The 20,148-nt window shown below is 37.9% G+C and overlaps 2 protein-coding genes across 8 annotated transcripts in view; one reads left to right on the top strand and one right to left on the bottom strand.

Moving 5' to 3' along the window:
• The window catches only part of TFB1M (transcription factor B1, mitochondrial), a 30,145-nt gene that overhangs the window by 6,447 nt on the left and 3,550 nt on the right, over positions 1-20,148 (top strand). For all 7 annotated transcript variants that reach the window (XM_056343293.1, XM_056343291.1, XM_056343290.1 and 4 more), the window contains 4 exons: positions 590-698; positions 2,479-2,630; positions 9,253-9,372; positions 19,920-20,047. In XM_056343293.1, the coding sequence (XP_056199268.1) occupies positions 590-698; positions 2,479-2,630; positions 9,253-9,372; positions 19,920-20,047 (509 nt within the window). The remainder of the gene's footprint in view (positions 1-589; positions 699-2,478; positions 2,631-9,252; positions 9,373-19,919; positions 20,048-20,148) is intronic.
• CLDN20 (claudin 20) lies at positions 10,132-13,908 on the bottom strand. The gene has a single exon (XM_056343298.1). It carries the CDS (start codon positions 13,808-13,810, stop codon positions 13,151-13,153), a length of 660 nt encoding a protein of 219 aa, XP_056199273.1. The 5' UTR covers positions 13,811-13,908; the 3' UTR covers positions 10,132-13,150.

Genomic DNA, 20,148 nt, shown 5'->3' with positions numbered 1-20,148 from the left:
ATGCCTAGGTACTTACTCCCTCGTTTTGGGAACTTCTTGGTTTTTAATGGCGTGGGTTCAGACTACTTAAGGGAGTATTAAGAGAATCTTTTTTCCCCTTTTTTTATGTAAAAGAAAAAAATTTTCTGCAGCCTTGTATCACATATGGCTAAAATTGGATGATAGACCCTACAGATGCAGGAGAGACAGAATAAACAACATGAGCCTTGTTTCCATAGGTAATGGATCTAAAGACTGCAAAACTTGCTGCCTGCATTGTTACTTAAATCAGGTGGGGTCCTGCTAGGGGCCCTGGGGTTTGTTAATTGTCCTTGTTGAAGAGACTCTTGCCAGTCTTTTCAAGTTTACATTTCCTACTAAGAATTCTACAGCTGTCAATAGTAAGCATTTACAGAATCACACAATAAACTTTCTTTGTTAGTGTTTGCTTTTTGAAAGTAAGTACTTACCAATAGTGTGGTCATTTTTAACTGCTATTGTGCTTTTTTGTGTATTGAAGATAAATACATAGCAATGGTTTTGTTCCTGCTGTGGCTGAAACTGGAAATCAGTTTGGTTAATACTGTGAATTCTGCTTGCTTGCTCACAGATGTTATCTGAAGCAGCTCCAGGAAAAGTGCACATTGTTCATGGAGATATCCTGACATATAAGATGGAGAAGGCTTTTCCAAAGCATTTAACAAAGAACTGGGAAGACGGTTAGTATTTTGATTTGGTTTATTTCATTTTTAAGTCTTCTGAGTTAGTTTTAAGTGTGATGATATAGTTGGAGTTTACTCAGTGCAGGTGTTACTTTCTTCCAGTACATTCTGAAGGTCAGGAGAGAGACAAGCAAACTTCCTTCCTTGTTAGAAGAAAATAATCATATTCCTCTTCTAAGACAAAGTGGTGGAATTTGTGTGACAGTCACCTTAGTCAACAGTGAGGAGCTTTGCAGTTTTTAACTGTAGAGTATCTTGACTGTACAATAATGATTCTTGGAAGCTGTAGAAGCAAATCAAATGGTATACTTTCTTCCCAACTGCTTCCTTCTCGTGAAGAAGCCAGAAGCCACCACTGCTGTTGGCCCATTGAAGAAATTCCTGTAATTTGCTTTGAAACGTAGGAAATTTGTCTTCAAAATCTCAGTTTTGTCAATTGCTTTGGTTTCAGCTGGATTATGTTTGGCAAAAGTAGAATGTAATCAGAGATACATTTTGGGGTGTTGGCGTGGTTCTGCCGCTCCCCCTCCCCCCCAGTCTGAGGTTCTCATAGGACTCAATTTCACCTCCCTTTTGAAATACGTTATTAGATAAATCAGAGATGACTTCCCAGTCCCCTTTTCCAAATTTCTTACTTTAAGGTGGAGTCACTGTCCAGTGCCTGAAGAACATAGTAAACTACTTTCTGACTTAGGACGTTAAGGACTATGCCACGTTATGTTCACCTTGAAAAATTCCATGCCATATTTGCCTCATTGCAAAAGGTAAATGCTTCACAAAACAAAACTATAAGCAATGAAGGTGTAGTGCAGTTTTTAAAAATTTACCTTTCTTGAACATATATGAAAGCAATTATTGTCTTTAGAGCTAACTAATTAGAGGTAAGATGTACTTTTTCTGTGTTACTGTAATATGAAAATCTGAAAGGCTGCTGGGTTTTAGAAAGATACTTGGCTATCTCTGATACATATGTAATATCACAAATACGCTAGAAATATCACAGCTTTAAAAGCACATAATAAGTAAAGTGTGCCAGAAAACCAGCTTGAGTTTGATATTATCATCTCTTATTCATGTTACTAAATGCTGTAGTATCTAAGGAACAACACACTTGCTTTTGTTTTGTTCACTTCTCTTACACTCCGCTTAGACACGAGGATCCCTGCTAATTAAATGCCTGCTTTGTGTTGTACGACACATGTACTGACGGGATCGATAATTGAAGAATACATATCACTGCTTATGGCTAAGTCTAGTATTTGGAGAAGACCTTTTGATTTCAGAGGACTCTGTACAGAAGGAGAGCTCCATTCAGTTTGAGCTAGGTGATTGTTTTGGGGATTATGAAGACTCAGGGAGTGGCCGTGGGAGGAATGTGTGGGGCAGAAGGATGAGTGTGGCTATTTACCTTCCATCTAATAGTTATAGTTTTAAAATCATGGAAACGCTGTTGTGGTTTTGCTGTTGTTACAGTTCTGCTATTCTGGAGTACTACTGATCAGCTGAAAATCAGCTGAAAGCTGCTGATTTATTCAAATGTAAATGAGAACCAAACCTAACCACTTTTTTCCAAGTAATTACTGAGAGTAGTAGCAGTCTTGTCAGTGTAAGACAAGTATAAATGGAAAGGCATAATTTTGGCATGGCATGATAAAAATTGTTTTCATATTTTTAGTCTAGATTGATATGCACGCATCTTTCTTTCTTACATGTTCTTTCATGGCAAAATCTTACCCAAAACTTTGACGGTTGTTTTTCTTCCACCAAATGCTAACAGAGCCACCAGATATACATATCATTGGGAATCTGCCCTTCAGTGTTTCAACTCCTCTAATCATCAAATGGCTTGAAAATGTTTCTAAAAAGGATGGACCTTTTATTTATGGCAGGACACAGATGACGTTGACTTTTCAGAAGGAAGTTGCAGAGGTAAGACATTACGTGCATTCCCAAAATTCTACAGAATCTGAATTGAACGAAAATTTGTTTATATGCAACCTTTTGTTTAAAAGTACAAACCTTATCTTAGGTTTAAAAAGAGAGGAGTTAGTTCGATTTTTAGTTTGTGTGGCTGTGAATTACAAATTCTAATACTGAGTTAATCATCTGCTCTGATCCTTTTATAACACATAAATATATATGTATTTTTTTTATTTCTTAGGGAGGGATATATTTTCTTGAGGTACTTCATCTTTTCTGGTCTGATTTCTTCAACATGAATAGATTCCACAGCACTCTTCCATTTTTATATACCCTTCTTTTCTCACAGTCATTCATGCACCATTTCATCAGTCTATTTTTCCTTACCTTCTCAAGAAAAACTCAGTTATTGCCTTTTCCCCCTTAATTACAAATCTTTTTAAAAAGAGACACCTTCCTTTAAATAAGGAAAAATGGAAGGTTAGCATTGGTTCCAGTTGTGATGGAACACTCAAAACACAGGGAGTGTTTGTTAGAACCGTGGAAACTGACTGACTTTTTTGAATAAGATTTGATATTAAAATTGTTAATTGATTGCTGTCAGTCTTGTGTGTGTAAAAGGGCATCGTTTGAGTTCTGTCACAGCAAGTCCAAGAGCAAACTGAGATTTTACTTTGTCTCAATAGTTTGATTCTCAAAGGCCAAACTCATCTACTACATTAATTCTAGATCACTTGATACTAGGTTGACTTGTCCATCCCAGCAACGATGTTAGGAAATGGTACTTCACTGAGAGGGTTGTCAGTCACTGGAACAGGCTCCCTAGGGAAGTGGTCATGGCACCAAGCCTGTCAGAGTTCAAGGAGTATCCGGACAATGCTCTTAGTCATGTAGGTAGTCTTGTGAGAAGCAGGGAGTTGGACTCAGTGATCCTCATGGGTCCCTTTCAACTTGAGATACTCTATGACTTATTCCACAATGCTTTCGGACTTACCGTTTTTTTTCTGTTGCCATTGCAAGAGGTGTATCATACCACAGAGGCTGGAAAGCTCTTGGCTTTGTATTTATGAAAGTGATATGTCTTCTTACCAGCACCTCCCTTGCTTTTAGAAAAAAAAAAAAAAAAAAAGGAATTTCACATCATTCTGAAAACTGAATTTCCATCTAATTACTCCAGTGTTTATAAATACCTTGTTTTCTGTGTGCAGTGTAAATGTGTGTATTGTTTTAATTTTAATCTTTCAAAGTAAAAATTCTAATAAGAATTTTTTCTGTGATTTTTTTAATATGTAAATTAGTAGTAATTTTATATGTAAGTGGCATGCCAGCTGTCATTTTTGGGGGTCATAGAAAACCATATTGTGCTGTCATTACTAGCCCTGCAATCAAGATTCAAGACAAGTACTGAAGTATTTCCAGTAGGTGGCTCTAGAGAAGAACATCAGGGACAAACATCTGGTATGAAATCAGCTAGATTTCTTCAGTTCTGAGCTTATGTGGTTTCAGGCATTAAAAAATCCAGATCTGTTTTCCAGAAGGGACTTCATGTCATTGAGATTAGACCTTGTTTCAAAATATGGTTGGTGATGTAAGATGCAAAGTGGTGATCGGTAGGAGGCAAAGTTTTGTGACAGCAGTGAAAAAATTGGCCTAGCCCTGAGTGAGAGCGTAAGTGCACTCAGTACTTTATATAGCTGTAACCAGCTGCTTATGCCATTGGCGACATGCAGATTATAGTGCTTCTGCACCCAGTGTAGCTCAATGAGATGCAAAATACCATGCACTCCTAAGTTCCTTGTACTTACAATGCTGAGAAGTTAGAAACACCAGGAAATTGAATATGTTGGTCAGGTCATGCAGTAAATCAGTATTAATTGTTGTTGAGTTCGTATTCTGGGATCTCTTGATTCGTGTTCTTACTTCTATTTAAACACAGATCTTACACTGAAGACAGAATTGTTCATAGTTTCTGGTTTGCATTTCCATAATTAATTTGACATAATGAAAAACTTGTTTGAGAAAGACGTATTTTGTTTAGGATTAGAAGAAACAATGATAGTAAAAATCTGTGTCTTTTCTTTTGTTTTTTCTGGCCTTCTGGAGTTGCTTAAGTTAAACACCGTAAACAGGATGTAGAGGAAATAGAGAACAGTGTAATGCTGATAGTAAAGAAGTTGCTTCTTGAAAGGAAAATGTGTTAATATGCAAAAGTTTGATGTCCTCAATGGATGTTTCTAAGATAAGAACCTAAATAGCAAAGAAAGTCTCAGTGTATATGCTGTAAGCTCAGCAGAAAAGTAAGATGCTGTCATGGAATGAAGCCATATGCTTTATAGTGAATTAGGATAACTTGATGTTAACAGTAAGAAAATAAAGCAACATGCTGTGTTATTTTCGGTAAAGTTCAGTTTTGCTAGTATAACAGGTAGAAAATACCTTTGCCTTTCTTGGTGGTAGTTTCCTGGTTTTCTGTTTCCTTGTAGCACAGATGTGTTGGCATGAGTTATGTCAGTATAGACCTATCACTACAGACCACTCAGTTCTGATATGATTTGATTAAATTGATTAAAACTGTTGATGAGAACCAGCAGTTTTGTTACATACTGAATTCTGAGGTCTATTAAGGAGGATAAGGCCAGATACTCATAGCAGTAAAAATGGCACTTTTAAGTGTTGATCAGATAAATTTGTCTTTCTGTAGTTTAAATTTGTAAAATTGTTGCTTACTTTGTAGATATTTTTTTTTACCTTGCCCCAAATTCTTCAGTGCTTCACGTTAAATCTGCCACCTGGGCCAGGTACTTCTGGCCCAATTCCATGAAAATGAGTCATATTTGAGTTTAAATAGAAGATCTTTGTCGGCCTCTTAATTTTGAGTAAAACTGCGCAGAGGAGCGGTTCGCCAGAACCACTCTGCCAACTTGATCTGCAGGCTGGGACGTGGGTTGCTGAACTGCTACATATCTAGAAGACAGGCATATTAGAAGAGCAGAATACTTAACCATTTTGTATCAAACACTGCTATTTAGGACACTTGGCAAAAGGTGATAATAAAGTGGGAAACAATTCGGATTTTTGAGCAGCAAACAGAAGAAAAATTACCATTATGTTTGTATAACTGATATAGGTGAAATATAAATACTTATGATGTAAAAAAAAAGTTGTTTTGCAGAAGGTGGCTTGTATACTAAAATGTGTACAGCTCATCCTGGAGGTCATCTCTAAGCATGTGGAGGAAAAGGAGATTGCAGGTTATCAGGAGTAGCCAACATGGTTCCACCAAGGGGAAATCATGCCTGACCAACCTAACAGCCTTCTATGATGGAATGACTGGCTGGGTAGATGAGGGGAGGGCAGTGGGTGTTGTCTACCTTGACCTCAGCAACGCCCCTGACAGTCTCCCATAACATCTTCACACACAAGCCCAGGCAGTGTGGGCTGGATGAGTGGACAGTGAGGTGGGTTGAGAACTGGCTGAACGGCAGAGCTCAGAGGGCTGTGACCAGCAGCACAGTCAGGCTGGAGGCCTGTGGCCAGCGGTGTGCCCCAGGGGTCAGTAACACGTCCAGTCCTGTCCGACTTATCCACCAGTGCCCTGGATGAGGGACAGAGTGTACCCTCAGCAAGTTTGCTGGTGATACAGAACTGGGAGGAGTGGCTGATACAGCAGAGGCTGCGCTGCCATCCAGCGAGACCTGGGCAGGCTGGAGAGCTGGGTGGAGAGGGACCTAATGAACTCCAACAGCAGCAAGTGTGAAGTCTGGCACCTGGGGAGGATCAGCCCCCTGCACCAGCACAGGCTGGGGCTGACCTGCTGGAAGGCAGCTCTGTGGAGAAGGACCTGGGAGTCCTGGTGGACACAGCAAGCTGACCATGAGCCAGCAGCATGCCCTGGTGGCCAAGAAGGCTGCTGGTATCCTGGGGCACATTAGGAGGAGCATGGCCAGCAGGTCGAGGGAGGTTGTCCTTCCCCTCTACTCACCTTCCCCTGGTGAGGCCCCATCTGGAGCGCTGTGTCCAGGTCTGGGTTCCCCAGTGGAAGAGAGACAGGGAATCACTAGAGAGGGTCCAGCAGAGGGCTATGAAGATGATGAGGGGACTGGAGCAGCTCCCTTATGAAGAAAGTCTGGGAGAGCTGGGCCTGTTTAGCCTGCAGAAGACTGAGCAGGGACCTTATCAATGCCTACAAATACCTTCAGGGTGAGTGTCAAGAGGACGGGGCCAGGCTCTGTTCAGTGGTGCCGAGTGACAGGACGAGGTGCAACAGGCACAAACTGCAACACAGGAATTTCCATCTGAATGTGAGGAAAAGCTTCCTTACTTTGAGGGTGACAGAGCACAGGAACAGGCTGCCCAGAGAGGCTGTGGGGTCTCCTTCTCTGGAGATGCTCAAAACCTGCCTGCTGTAGGTGAACCTGCTTTAGCAGGTTGGCATACGTGATCTCCAGAGGTGCCTTCCAACCCTGACCATGCTGTGATTCGGTGTTTAATATTCCTTTATATGGTAAGCTTTGCCAACCTAATTCTTCATGTAGGTTAATTCCTGTGACAGGTTTTGCAGATTCATTGATAATGGGATTTTAACGCACGTTTGTGAAAAGCACAATTATATGGTATAGCTTACTGAGGAACAAGGCAAATAGTTTTGTTCCTGAGCTTGTCATTGAGAGTGGTTGATAGTGAGCAACATTAGAAGAGATGTCAAGTACCACTTTGATTGTATTCCACGTTAGGCTTCAGAATCTTTGTTTTGCTTCATGCCTTGCTAAAATTTTGATAGAGGCTGCAAAATTGTTACCTTGTTAGCTGAACTCCAGCATGATCTGCTTAGTGCACTTTCAGATGCTATCCGTATTTTAAAAGTGCAAACAAAGACAATTTTGAGAATTGAGGGGAAAAAACCTACAAAAATAGATCAGGTTAGTTACATAAATAAGGGAACAAACTTGATATCATGGCCTGTTGCAATAAGACAAGGGGGAATGTTTTTAAATAAAAGAGGTTTAGACTAGATAGAAGGAAGAACTTTTTTACAATGAAGTTGGTGAAAGACTGGAACAGGCTACCCAGAGATGTTTCCAGTCCCTGGAAAGGTTGAAGGACAGGTTGGATGGGGCTCTGAGCAACCTGATCTAGTTCAAGATGTCCCTGCTCAATGCAGGGGGGTGGTCTAGATGACTTTTAAAGGTCCCTTCCAACACAAAGCATTCTGTGACTCTGTTCTATGAGTATATCCTCACCATTTTTGTGTTCCTTGAGCAGTGCCATATACAGGTGTGTTCCTGCTGATGTAACTGAAGTGGTTTAATATGCTGCTGCCCAGAGGTGGATGTTGTTAAGTTTTCCTTTCTGTAGCTGAGAAGCAGGAACTGACTGCCTGAGACTTGTTTGATGGTATTTGTGGGAGGACTGGCTTGTTTGAATTGACATTGGAGGGACCACAAACATTGTCACTAGGTCTGTTTCATTTCCACTGCAGAGGCTGAGTGCATATCTGATTGCGTTGTTAGACTTCACAGCCTGTTTTATTTTCAGAGAATATAATGATGGCAGATAATTTTTAATTTTTTAATACGTTTCCTCTGAAACAATAATGAAGGTAGTTTTAAATGCTGATGTAGGCAGAAAGAATCACTGAGCTTTCTGAAAAGTTGTTGTAAAGTATTGTATTTGCTCTATGCTGATACTTAAACTGCCTTTCAGGAGAGAAGTTTAAAAAAAAATCAGAACTTCAGCAGTAGGCTTTTCATCTGAAGCTACACAATGTACAGGTGTTACCAGATATGTAAATTGGTTTTCACCTTTTATTTTTTATTAATGTAGGGATAAATAAGAACAGGAATGTTCAAAATTCTATTTCTGCATAGTTAGTGTCTTTTACTATTTGAAACTTGTTTTTGTGGGTGCTTTTTATGTTTAAATCCTGTTTAGGTTAGCAAAACACACAGAACGTTTCTTTCAGGTAATGGAAGTGTAAAAAACCTCTGTCCAGGCTACTTTTTTGATGATCTTTTTAAGAAATTTCTTAGGGAAACCAGAGACGTACTAAATGGAACTTTAAGTATTCAGTGCTCTTAGGTAGTCTAAATCTATGTAAAGTAGGTCCAGCTTCCTTAAATATATTGTAAGTGTAGACCAGTTAATAATGAAGAAGTTTTGCTTTCTGTCTGCTTTTGAGTATATGGAGCTTTGGTTCGTCTTGAAGGAGAAAAAGTAATATTTGATGTAGAAAACAGTGGAAGGAAAGAATGTGAGAATACTTGTCAGCTGGAGTTATGTTTGTTTTGAATCATGCAGATTCAAAATATTTAACTATTCAGAATAGTTTTAGTTTTCTCTTGTGCCCATACAAAATTCTTTTGTCATTCATTAAGTTCTGTAGAAGTTCATGGAACTCCTTTTGGTGTGCACTTGATTGCAGGACTGAGGTTGTAAATTAGCATGGTATCTTAGTTAAATGCTGCTTCACTGGAGATTCTGGATGAACTGGGATAAACTTAGATATGAGTTCTTAACAATTATTTTTTTAAAATTTGTCTTTGCCTTCGATTTTATTGAAAATCAAGCTTTAATGTAACTGACCACTTATCAATTCAGTTTCACCAATTTGCATGTTTCGATTCTTCAACAGAGGCTGACAGCTAATCCAGGAAGTAAGCAGCGTAGCAGACTGTCCATCATGTCTCAGCATCTCTGCACCGTTGAGAACTGTTTCGTAATTCCAGGTCAAGCCTTTGTTCCAAAGCCAGAGGTGAGTTTTGATGTATTTCTTTGGGTTTTTTGTCAGTCAAGCAATATATCTCATTTTGAGTAAGGAGTACAGTTGGGTGCTCTAGTTCAACATGTCCACATTACAAAGTGGAGTGGTGTGATATTCCTGTAAAAAAAGCATACATCAGGAAGGTGCTTTTCTTTTTGGTTCCTCAGAACCTGGCCTATCTGCAGAATCAGTGTGCTACTTTAGGTGTTTCTGGAGAGGGAGATTAGGATATAACAACAGAATAGTCTGCTAGTATTGTAGTGTCGTTGGAAAGGCTGCTGGTTTAGAGTTTGCATTTATAAACAGTTTGGGAATTGTGCCTAGAAAATTTGATGGGTCTTTTGAAAGACCCTGATAAAGAAAAGCTTTTCATTTGTCATCTTTGTCAAAGATCTCTAATTTTACCATGTCTATAATCTTTATGTTTCACTCTTATTAATCTTTAGCATATTTAAGTCCCTCCTGTTCACAATAGCGCCTTGTCACCTATGTCCCACTTAGAAGAGTAACAATCTTTTCTTCCACTTCTCTGCTCTTGAGTGAGTAGAGGAGAAGAGTCTCTTTCCTGTCCTCTTACCTACTGCCACTGGTTCTATTAATAGCCATTATGATTACAGGAACCAAGAATTAATAAATTGAATTGCATTTTGGACAAGAATGTATTTTTTTTTCTTATTTTTCTTCATAGAAGTGTGTGTCTGACAATTAAATGGGGTCTGTTTCCCCCAAATGCACATGGAATGTAACTTGCAGCTTACGAAAATTCCTCATAAACTGGTTGGTTGATCTCATCAATGTATCTTGTTTCCCCCTTATCATAGTCTGTCTCTTGGTCTTTTTCATCTTAAGGCTTGCCTCTTGAGAACCTTTAGAAGGTTGTTCTCTCTTTTATCACAGTGAATTTTAAGGCCTCTATCTGGGCATATTCTGATGATGATTTAAAATTTTGTTAGTATTTTTTGAGCAAGTAGCTGTTAAGGTATGTTAAATTATTAGTTGTGACAGCAGTCTGTTGTGAAGAAAAATGATCATGCTTAAGACATCTTATTTTTTGCTTTGCATTTTTGGGTTAGGGTGGGGGTTTTTTCTCCAGTCTTCTGCTGAAGGAAAAATAATGTCAGGATGTCATCTCACTGTTAATTATGTGAAATAGGGTTGAGTAAAGGCAGAATTCCAATTCTGTGATGGTGGTTTCTCAGTGGTGGATACAATTTGAGGGCATAGTAGAGCTAGTATAGTCAAGTGTCTTGTGCTGACTGTGCCTCAGAATTGGGAAGCTATGACTGATATTCCCATTTTCCTGTACTGAAAAGGCCACAGTTGACTGAGAGAGGTAACACATACAATTGTGACTGATGTCTTGGTATTAGGAAATCCTACAGTCAGTTGGTAGTCTGTTGAATAAAAAAGGCAGTACCACTAAAGGCGAGTGTATTTTTATTTAATACATTGAGTTAAAAGAAGTATTGCTTATATTGCAAAAGCAGAAAGTACAAATTTTTCAGACAGATGTGACACCTGTTTTCACTATATTTTGTTTCCTTCAAATGCCTATTGTAGATTGATATTGTCTTGTCCCTGTTCTTTTAGCCGTGGACTGACGTGGTTTTAAATGTTACCATTTCTGACAGAATCTTTGTTTTCTTGGAAGGCTGTTGCAGCCTATTGTGAATGAACTGGCTCAGTGGTTGATTTTTGTTTTACAGATGTAACAAGTTCAGGTACTTCTGTATAAAGTTTTAGGAAGAAAAATTAGCTGCTTTTGTAACCGATGAATACTTCATTTTGCTTATAGTACGCAATTATTACCTCTTTCTTATGTCTGCCTGTGAAAATGCCTTTGTTTCTTATTTTACAAATGTTAGTTTTAACTCATACATAGCAGTGATCACAGGTTAGTGTCATGTCAAACCTCTGACTAAAGGTGGAGATGCATGTTCTTGGGAATGAGGAGTTAACCTCATTTTTTCAATGAACGAATATTATTTCAACAATGCTATGAACGTTGAGACGTAAAAGACTCTTGGTTGATGGAATGGAATGGTGCTGCACAGCATTGTGTCTTAAGCAAAGAGAATCTGGCTTCTTGGTCATAGCTAAGTCTCTGCAATACTGAGTAACTGCTGATACTAGTATTAGGAATAGTACAAGACAAGCTCCTTGATGAATACATAGAAAACTCAAAATGTCTATGTAACAGTACTAATACAAGCAAGACATAATTCTATTCTATGTATATTGGAATAGAGACTCTTTACATATTAGATGCATAAAACATTCCATTTCTTAAATGCTGTAACAGAAGATTCTACTTTTTCCAATGAAGTATACATATAATGTTAAGGCCCCTTCATACTGTTTTAGTGAATTTTGGTCTGATGAAATGAAAGTTGAATATAAGTAGCAGTTGGTTTTGTTGAAAGACTTGTCCAGCACATACCTAAATTTAAAGGTCTGTATCATACCTCTTTTCATTCTCTTATCTATGCTAGCAAATTAACATCGGTTTGATTCTTGTTTAGGGAAGCATTGAGATAGAACATACTCTGCCGGTGACCAATACAAAAGAAAATCTGTGTGTTGACAGAAAAGGTTAAAGGGACCAAGGGTATTAATTAAAATAAAGGAGTTAAGAAAATAAATAAAGAAGCTTACTGTGCCACCACTGTATGTTACATTTTACAGTAATAGAATACATGGGAGTGGGCCTGAAAGAGACCCTAAAATGCTGATTCAGAGGCCTTACAAAGTTACTTTAGAAGGCCAGAAACTTAGACGGCCCTCAATTGTAGCTGTAGTATTTGAGCTGTTAAAAGCTACTTTGAGCAAGTGTAAGCCAGAATGCTTCCAGATTTTTCTTAAGCATAGATCATGTAGTTTGTATCCTGCATGTTACAGTTTGCAGGTGTTTTCATAGTCATTGTTACATTTCTGTTGTCGTGTTGCTTCTCAAACCTAACATTCATTGTGTAGTGATAGATTGGGAGCAATTCATTAATGCTGAGTAGACATTTCTTTAACAATAATAAATGAAACCCACAGCAGCTGGCAGTTTGGGGTGGGAGAGCCATTTTTGGCAAGATCTGAATGGTACTGCTGATTGTTCAGCCTGATACGCAGAACATACAATGCAGCTAAGGTTTGGGCTGTGGGGTTTTGTTGTGGTTTTTTGTTTTGGCTTGGGTTTTGTGTGTCTTTGTATATATTACCTTTTTTAAAGAAATCTGGTTACCGATGCAATTTAGAACTGAAAACGAAAGGCAGATGTGTCTGCTATTTAAAAACCATTGTATTGGTCGTCTTGGACAGAGTGGTTGGTTTTTTTTTCCCTTGCATCATAATTAAAATAAAGATAAAATTGTAAAATATGCTGTAAAATACTATATGTTATTGATAGCCTGCTATACTAAATAGAAGGCAGTTAGGTTTTAAGCATCTTTGCTGTAACAAGCCATCAGTATAGTAATTGTCCTATCAGTTACGGCTTTTATATATATATTGTAGATAATTTTTTTTTATTATTCAATATTACTTGGAAAGTCAAAAGGAATGGTTTGAAAAATCAGCAAAAATATATTCTTTTAGCAGGCTTAAGCTTTGTTTTCTACTTCATTCTTTTTGAGGATGCCACTACAAATGAAATACCTTGCTTAAACATAAACTGCAACCCAGGTGAAAGAAAAGTGCGATGTTACACATTCTTTGAAATAATCAAACTACATCTAGCACAAAAAAAAAAAAAAGCCTCAATGGATAGAAATATCTGCATTTACACATAGTCCTTCAGGTTGTAACCTGCGTTGCTCTCCTGCTCTGTGGTTGGGAAATGGTGCTGCTTTGGAGGGTAAATCCATGCTCCTTGCTGCTTTTTAAAACAGGAAGTGCAGAAGATCACACCTGCGATCAGCAGAAACCCTGCTGAAATGAATCCTGTATAAACTGCTCCTCCTGGTTCATGTTTACTGCTCTCTGGAATGGTTTGGTCCAGAAAATTTGAAATAATTTCTCTCAGGTACCAGGATGTTGGTACTAATCCAAAGATTCCTGCAAGAATGAAGCAGACTCCTCCAGCAAAACAGGCGTGACTTTTGCTGTCAGTGTCCCCTCCCAACTTCGTGCATTTCATTCCAACTGTAGTGATGCAGATCCCAAAGGCTGATAGGATACAAGACAGTACCATGGTGCTCCGAGCAGCCTGGATGTAGACAGGGAGAGAGAGAACGGAGTATTTCAGGCTACAGCTAAACATCCCGGTGCTGTACCATGTGCAGTCCATCCAAAGTCCTTGCATCTGTGTTATTGCTGTTATGATATTTGAACCAACATCTGCATTTACTTTCCAGTTTGGTAGCAATGTGGCTGTGATATCTCCAAAAACAGCAAACAAAGCCAGAACAAAAGCAAAGAACTGCAGGCTTGCTGATGCCATGATGATTATCTGCTGTCACGTTTTGTCTGCCCTTTCTCTCTTGTAAATGAATGTAACTGGTTGGTAGCTTTGTAGCCAAGGCTGTAGCCCTCTGTGTAATAGGGGGGAGGGGGGGGGGAAGTGGGAGGGGGAAAGAAAAAGAAATCAGCAAACAAAAAAGCTTCATTTAAAGTCAGAGCTATCTGAGTGAATATCTGAACATGACCCTGCAGCAGATGAGAGCAGCTGTACGTAAGGTACTCAAACATAAATGATAGCAAGTGGACAGCATTTCAGAATTGCTTGTAAGAAGGAGCTGCGGTCCTTTCATAGGTGATTGCAAGCCACCAAGCAAAAGTTGTTTTGCTGGAGTTGGTTTTGGTAATAGTATACAGATTTCAGGCTTACTAGACAAGTATGCATTGTAAACGGAACATGAGAAACTTGTAGATTAGAAGTCATTGTGGCAAAACATGGTAGTAGAAAATATATTGTACTCCTCAAGTAAAGGTCTTTAAGTGTGTTGATAGCTGTAGTCAGCTCCTGTTGACTATTTTATAACAACGAACGTTGACGGTAATATCTTTTGTTTAAAGTATGGTTAAAGGTGACCCTTTATTTTAGTTATTTAAATATTATCTGTTCTTTTGTTTAATAACTTACAAAATTTCATGGCTTTGAAGGAGAATGAGATTTTTTTTTTGCAGTATTTTCACAATTAAGTCATGTGACTAAATATTTTATTTTCAGTGATTCTCAGTCCTTGACTTAGAGCAGCAGTATTAAGCAAGTCATAAGTCAATATGATCTGCTTTTGTCTATGAAGTAAGGTACTGGTTTTAACACTGATACAAAACGACTCAGTTGTGTAAGTGCATTTTGTTTTTAATCAGTCACTTACCTGTCTGAAGTACTTTGCAAATTTGCCATGAAGTGGCGGTTCTAAATATTCATTAAAAACTCCCTGCTATTCTTGCATAAATAGTCAAAATTTGACAGATGAGAACATTTTCGACAATGTAACTGTGCACCTGGGAAGACTGAACTGTTGTTGTTGCATCAGCTGGACTGTTGGGATAGCAGATGAAGAACAATGGTTTGAAACCTCTGTGACTAGCGTTAGAAGTGGTGTCCTGCCTTTTGACCGGGGCTGTCTAATTGGCAAGTTTTTGTCTTTTATCAGAGTGATAAAGGGTGGTCCTCTGGATTATGCTTTCTAAGACATTCTGTCTCAATATGAACAATAATATTAAAATTGGTCTTTAGCATTAGAACTTTTTTGAAAAGCCATATAACGGTATAAGGTTGAAATACATAGAACATGAAATATCTATATCATTGTATTCTTATTTCAATTCATTATACATAGGACAACAAGGTTTTGATCAATATGTATTCTATCAGTCTTTAGTGGCATTACATACAATCCTCTGATTTTATATAATGTCCTTAGTTCAGATAATTGTTCAAGGGATGCAGTAATTCTGGCTAGCATATATAGATATATAAAAAATGGTTATAGTTAAGGTGAGAATATTAATAGCTACTCATTTTTAAAATCTTACTTCAAAGACCTGCCTATTTCCAAATCCCTTCAGTTTGTTCAGACTGTGAAGAGCTGCTTTGGCAAATACATATCATTTGCTGTATCAGGCCCATGGAAAGATGGCTTAACTTCCTTTTACAGAAGGAGCTGACATGTCTGGATAGCTCAAAACTCATTCAAAAGCATATTCTGGAACAGCTGATTAGCATCTTGAGTTAGCCCTTTTCATTGCTTCCTTTTTAAAATTTCAGCATATGCAAACATACACACAAACCACTGCAAATAGCAGTCATTCATTACATTTAATGGGAAGAACCAAATGAAAGTCATGATACATTCAAGTATAAGCACCGCAAGTGTAATAAAAAATACAGTTATGTTTCATTCCTGTTTGTGTAGCACTTACTGCTGGACGTGAGGTCTGAGATGTTTTCTTCACTGTAGATGTCCTGGAAAAATGCAGTTTGTCTTGAATGGAGCTATCCCTTCTCATATAAAACTGCATTTGCATGTAGTAACAAAATTTCTTGGAATGTTGTTTTTTTCCTCTTCTCTACAGCAAGTGCATTGCTGCTGTTTGTTCGCTGTCTTAGTTTCATCTACCCGAGAATAAAGGAGTACTTTGTTTAATGAGTTTTGTTTGACAAACACTCAGTAAGGGAAAGCAAAGAGATTATGTAGAAAAACACATGGAGGCTTTTAGTCCTAAATACATAATGATATCCAGGTTCTATGATGAAAACTGTGAACAGTGATCAAAAGGAATAAAATCTTGAGAATCCAGGAACTGTAAACTTAAGGGGAGGGGGGCAGAGTAGGAATCATTTAAGTTGAACTGAGAGGCAGAGCCAGAGGGTTTCGTTGTTTGTTGGTTGTCGGGGGGGGGGGGGGGGGGGGGGGGGGGGGGGGAGGGGGAGGGGTGGGTGTTCATCACAGATAATCTTACCAAGAGTTTAAATTTCCTAGGGAAGAGCTGTGCAATTCATTTTATTTTGTAATCGGAAGAGCAGGCCATTTTTATTAAACTACAGGTTTTGCTTATCTCTTCTGGGTAGCCTTAGCCTTCTGTAGGTCATCCTATAACTACCTTTGTGCGAGTCTGTGTGAAAGACTGAAGGAATAAAGTTACTAATAATGCTTATATGGTGACTGGAGCACATTGGAGAAGTGGCCTTGACAAGTTGGTGTGTGAAATCAAGAAAATAGGAGAAAAGTCTTGCTGATTGTAGCGATGTACCCATAGGTTCTGTACCCGACACTTGGTTTCCTGTGATCCTGCTTGTGACCCTAATGTGAAGGGAGTTATTACAAAGCCGTTCTTATACAGGAATTAGATTATTGCTATTAGTGCAGTGGCACAGTTATTTACTGCTGGAAGTGAACCAAAATGAAACCCTCGCATTGGAACAAGTTTGCTATAAGATACACCTATCTGGTGTTAGACCTAACATTTGTCTGTAGCGGACAGATAAAATGCTGGTACTGAACACTTCGTTGATGACAGTGCTGGATTAAAGCTATCTTAGCAGGTTCTTCAGCAGTCTGTTTTAATGCAGTTGTAGGATGTTATACTTAGGTTTCAGTTCCCTATGAGTAGATTGCCACTTGGAAAAGGGTATGTGAATTTGCTTTTAATACAGCCCTGTTGCAAGATACATGTATTGCCCATCATGAGACCTTTATTGTCAACAGTTAGTAAAAATTGTCTCATTTAAGGTTACTCTGATTTTGAGTATTGATTTCATCAGCGAGGCAACTTCTCTGAATTGTACTGTCACACATTCCTGCTATAAACCGTCATTGTACAGATACACTAAAACAGCAAGGGATTAATAATTGCTGTACTATTGACAGCTCAGGATATATCAGTGGAATAACTTTAATATTCATTATTTTGTAAGAATTGAGTATTGTTTTCTAAGTATTGCTAAGATACTTGACGGGCTAAAAAAAAAGTGTTACTAATAAAATTATCAGCAAATTAACGTGTATATTTTAAGTATGCTTGTGTACTGTATTGGCTTTCATAATTCTACTCTCTATTTTATGCATATTAAAAAGGTTAGGGAAAAATAGCATGTATAATTTTAAGGGAGTGGCCAATTACAAGTGCAAAGCTTTCCCCTGTATCTGTTGCTATAGTAACCAGGCAGCTTTTCTGGGGTCCAAAGAAAACAGCATCTATAATGGAACTAACGCTGAGAAGTGCTGTGTTTTGTTTCAGAGGCAGAAATTACGGCCCACTGGCCTTGAGATTGTAAATTGAGCTGTTTTTCTCTTAAAGTATACACTGCATGTAGATTGTGTTCTTTCTTTCTTTTCCTTCAGAAATTTTTGGTAAAGATGCAGCTCCAACTCCCAGAGAGCCCTCATATCTCACTTACGAGCAGTTCCGCAAAATTGAGGTGACTAGGAGATCCCAAATGGGCTCTGATTGTTTTCTTATCCGTAATTTTGTGGGGGAAATACCTTGTTTTATTTCCTGACAAAAATGTGGTTAAACATATACATGTGTAAATAAGCCCTTAGTATTTCTATATAAGGAGCTGGTTGGTCAGTGAAGTATGTATTTGCCTTGATCAAAAATACAAGCTTTTCTGAGACTGAGTGTGAATACAGGTTTTTGCTGCATTCCTGTGATCTTCCTGACAACAGGTAGCAGCAACCTGTGGCAAAGGCAGGAGTTACCAGCACTTGAGAAATTCAGAAACTGCTTTGGAAAATACATTTATGTGCATTTCGCTGCAGATTCCATATGTCAAGTATTCTTTGTCACCTCATTTTTAAATAAGTTGTATCATAATGTTTTAGTAGCTTAAGTATTTTTTCTGTCTTATTCTTAACTCTAGCTTTGAGAAAAGGTGGAAACAGGAAAAATGATCTCTTAACATACAGTTGAGATCAGCAGTGCTAATACTGGAAGCTTCTGTGGTTGTTTTTTTTTATCAGCACCATTACTGGGTATTTTCTTTCCTTTCTCTAGGCAGTATTTTTGTTCAGCTTCATAAGTTGAAAAACTTACATTGTTTGAATTTCATCGTTTCTGTTGAAAGCAAATACAGTACCTCTGCTGTTGAGGCAGTTGTACTGGATAAATGTGCTTGAGAGCTGAGCTGTTCCCACTGAAAGTACAATATGGATGGATGGCACCTTTGTGCCCTAAGAATATAACCACATCAGAGGTTATGATTTAATGGATTAAAAAAAAAAAAAAAACAAAAACAAACCAAAAAACCAAAAAACCAAAAAAAACCAACAAAAAATACCAAAAAACCAAACTTAGAGCAGTTTTGGTTAAAGCAGTAGAAAAAACTCTCTTTTTTTCAAGTTCTTTCTTGCTAGGGATTTTCTCACACAATTGGTGCACTGTGCTTAGAACAGAAGCTGTTCTTTGCCCTGAGTGTATCTTTTATTTCAATCAGAACTAGCACATCTTCAGTTTAATGTCACGTAGAATCTGTTCAATGAATGTCAATATTGATTTTCAGACCTTTTTAAAAGACTGCCCATCATATTAGCAGACTTCTTAAATAAAAGACTGAATGTTTTAAAAAGTCTGGTGCTTAAAATTTTGTAGTTGTTCAGTACCAGTACTTGTACAAATTGTACAAATTTTCAGTGTGCTTCTCCAGAAAAATTTTTCATTGTTATTGTTAATATCTAGTTTGGAAGGTGAACTGTTTTATTTGATGTTGTGCAGAACTGGATTTTTAGCCCAGCCTCTATTTTTCTAATACAGAAGTCTGAATTCTTGGCATTTCTGTGTAATATAGTATCTCTATAATTGCATGACATATTTTATGCTTTTATATGTATATATGTGTACATTGAAGGGAGGATGTTATTTCATTTTGTTTTCAGACACAGGGAAAGTGACCATTCTGTGAGCCAAGCTGATTTTAGAACTATAAAAGAATAAAACAAGCTTGAAAAAAATCTTTGTAGAATCATTTGAATATAATTTGAATGAACTGTGATACACAGTGTAAATAGAGGTGTGTGGTCACTTAAACTGACTATGAACTTATTTCTACCTACCATTCCTTTAAATAGACTGGAATTCTAAAATCTTAATATGCTGAAAAGTAATTCCTTGGCTTACATTTTAGAAAAGCCCTAGAGCAACAGAAAACATATAGGGAATGGGTTTGATTTCTAATTATAATACCAATTTTCTCCAGCTGCCCTTCAGCTTGTATATTGAATATTGCCTAATTTGTGTATCATGTCAGAATTGTCTTGTGGAAGGATCTGAAGAAAGAAGTGCTAATTACTTTACAGATTACATGGAAGTTGTTCTAGATGAAGGAGGTGCCATAGGGAAAAAAGTACTAAGTAGTAATGGCATATGAACTAATTGGAAATATGTAGATAACTAAGACTAAAATTCTGTAGGGCCTTGAAATTTAAGGCGCAAATCTTTGTATTCAAATAGTGTGACATTAGTCACTGCACAGCTATGTTACCTGTCACGATAGTGTCTTGCTATGTTCTGTCTGTTTCCTGATGTCTAGCCAGTTAACTTAGAAATAACGTGTCTCAGAGGAATGTATCTACTCAAATCTATCTATCCTTTTCGTATAGGTGGATGTGGCTGTGGTGCATTTCACTCCATTGGTGCAACCAAAGATAGAGCAGCCGTTCGAGCTAGTAGAAAAAGTGGTTCGAAGCGTTTTTCAGTTTAGAAGAAAATACTGCTTCCGCGGAATCGAGTAAGGATCTTTTAACGAAAAATTCTCAGATAATGTTTTTGTAAATGTGTCAGCTACTATGTCAGTTGAGAAACACTTGCAGCATTTGATTTTATTCCTCC

The sequence above is a fragment of the Falco biarmicus genome, chromosome 6, assembly GCF_023638135.1.
Source record: "Falco biarmicus isolate bFalBia1 chromosome 6, bFalBia1.pri, whole genome shotgun sequence".
Lineage (NCBI taxonomy): Eukaryota > Metazoa > Chordata > Aves > Falconiformes > Falconidae > Falco > Falco biarmicus.
Note: the sequence above shows the minus strand (reverse complement) of the source record. Positions and strands in the feature narration are given on the sequence as shown.

Excerpts from the sequence above, each read along its gene's own strand:
- CLDN20 (XM_056343298.1), bottom strand. The coding sequence starts at position 13,810 with ATGGCATCAGCAAGCCTGCAGTTCTTTGCTTTTGTTCTGGCTTTGTTT.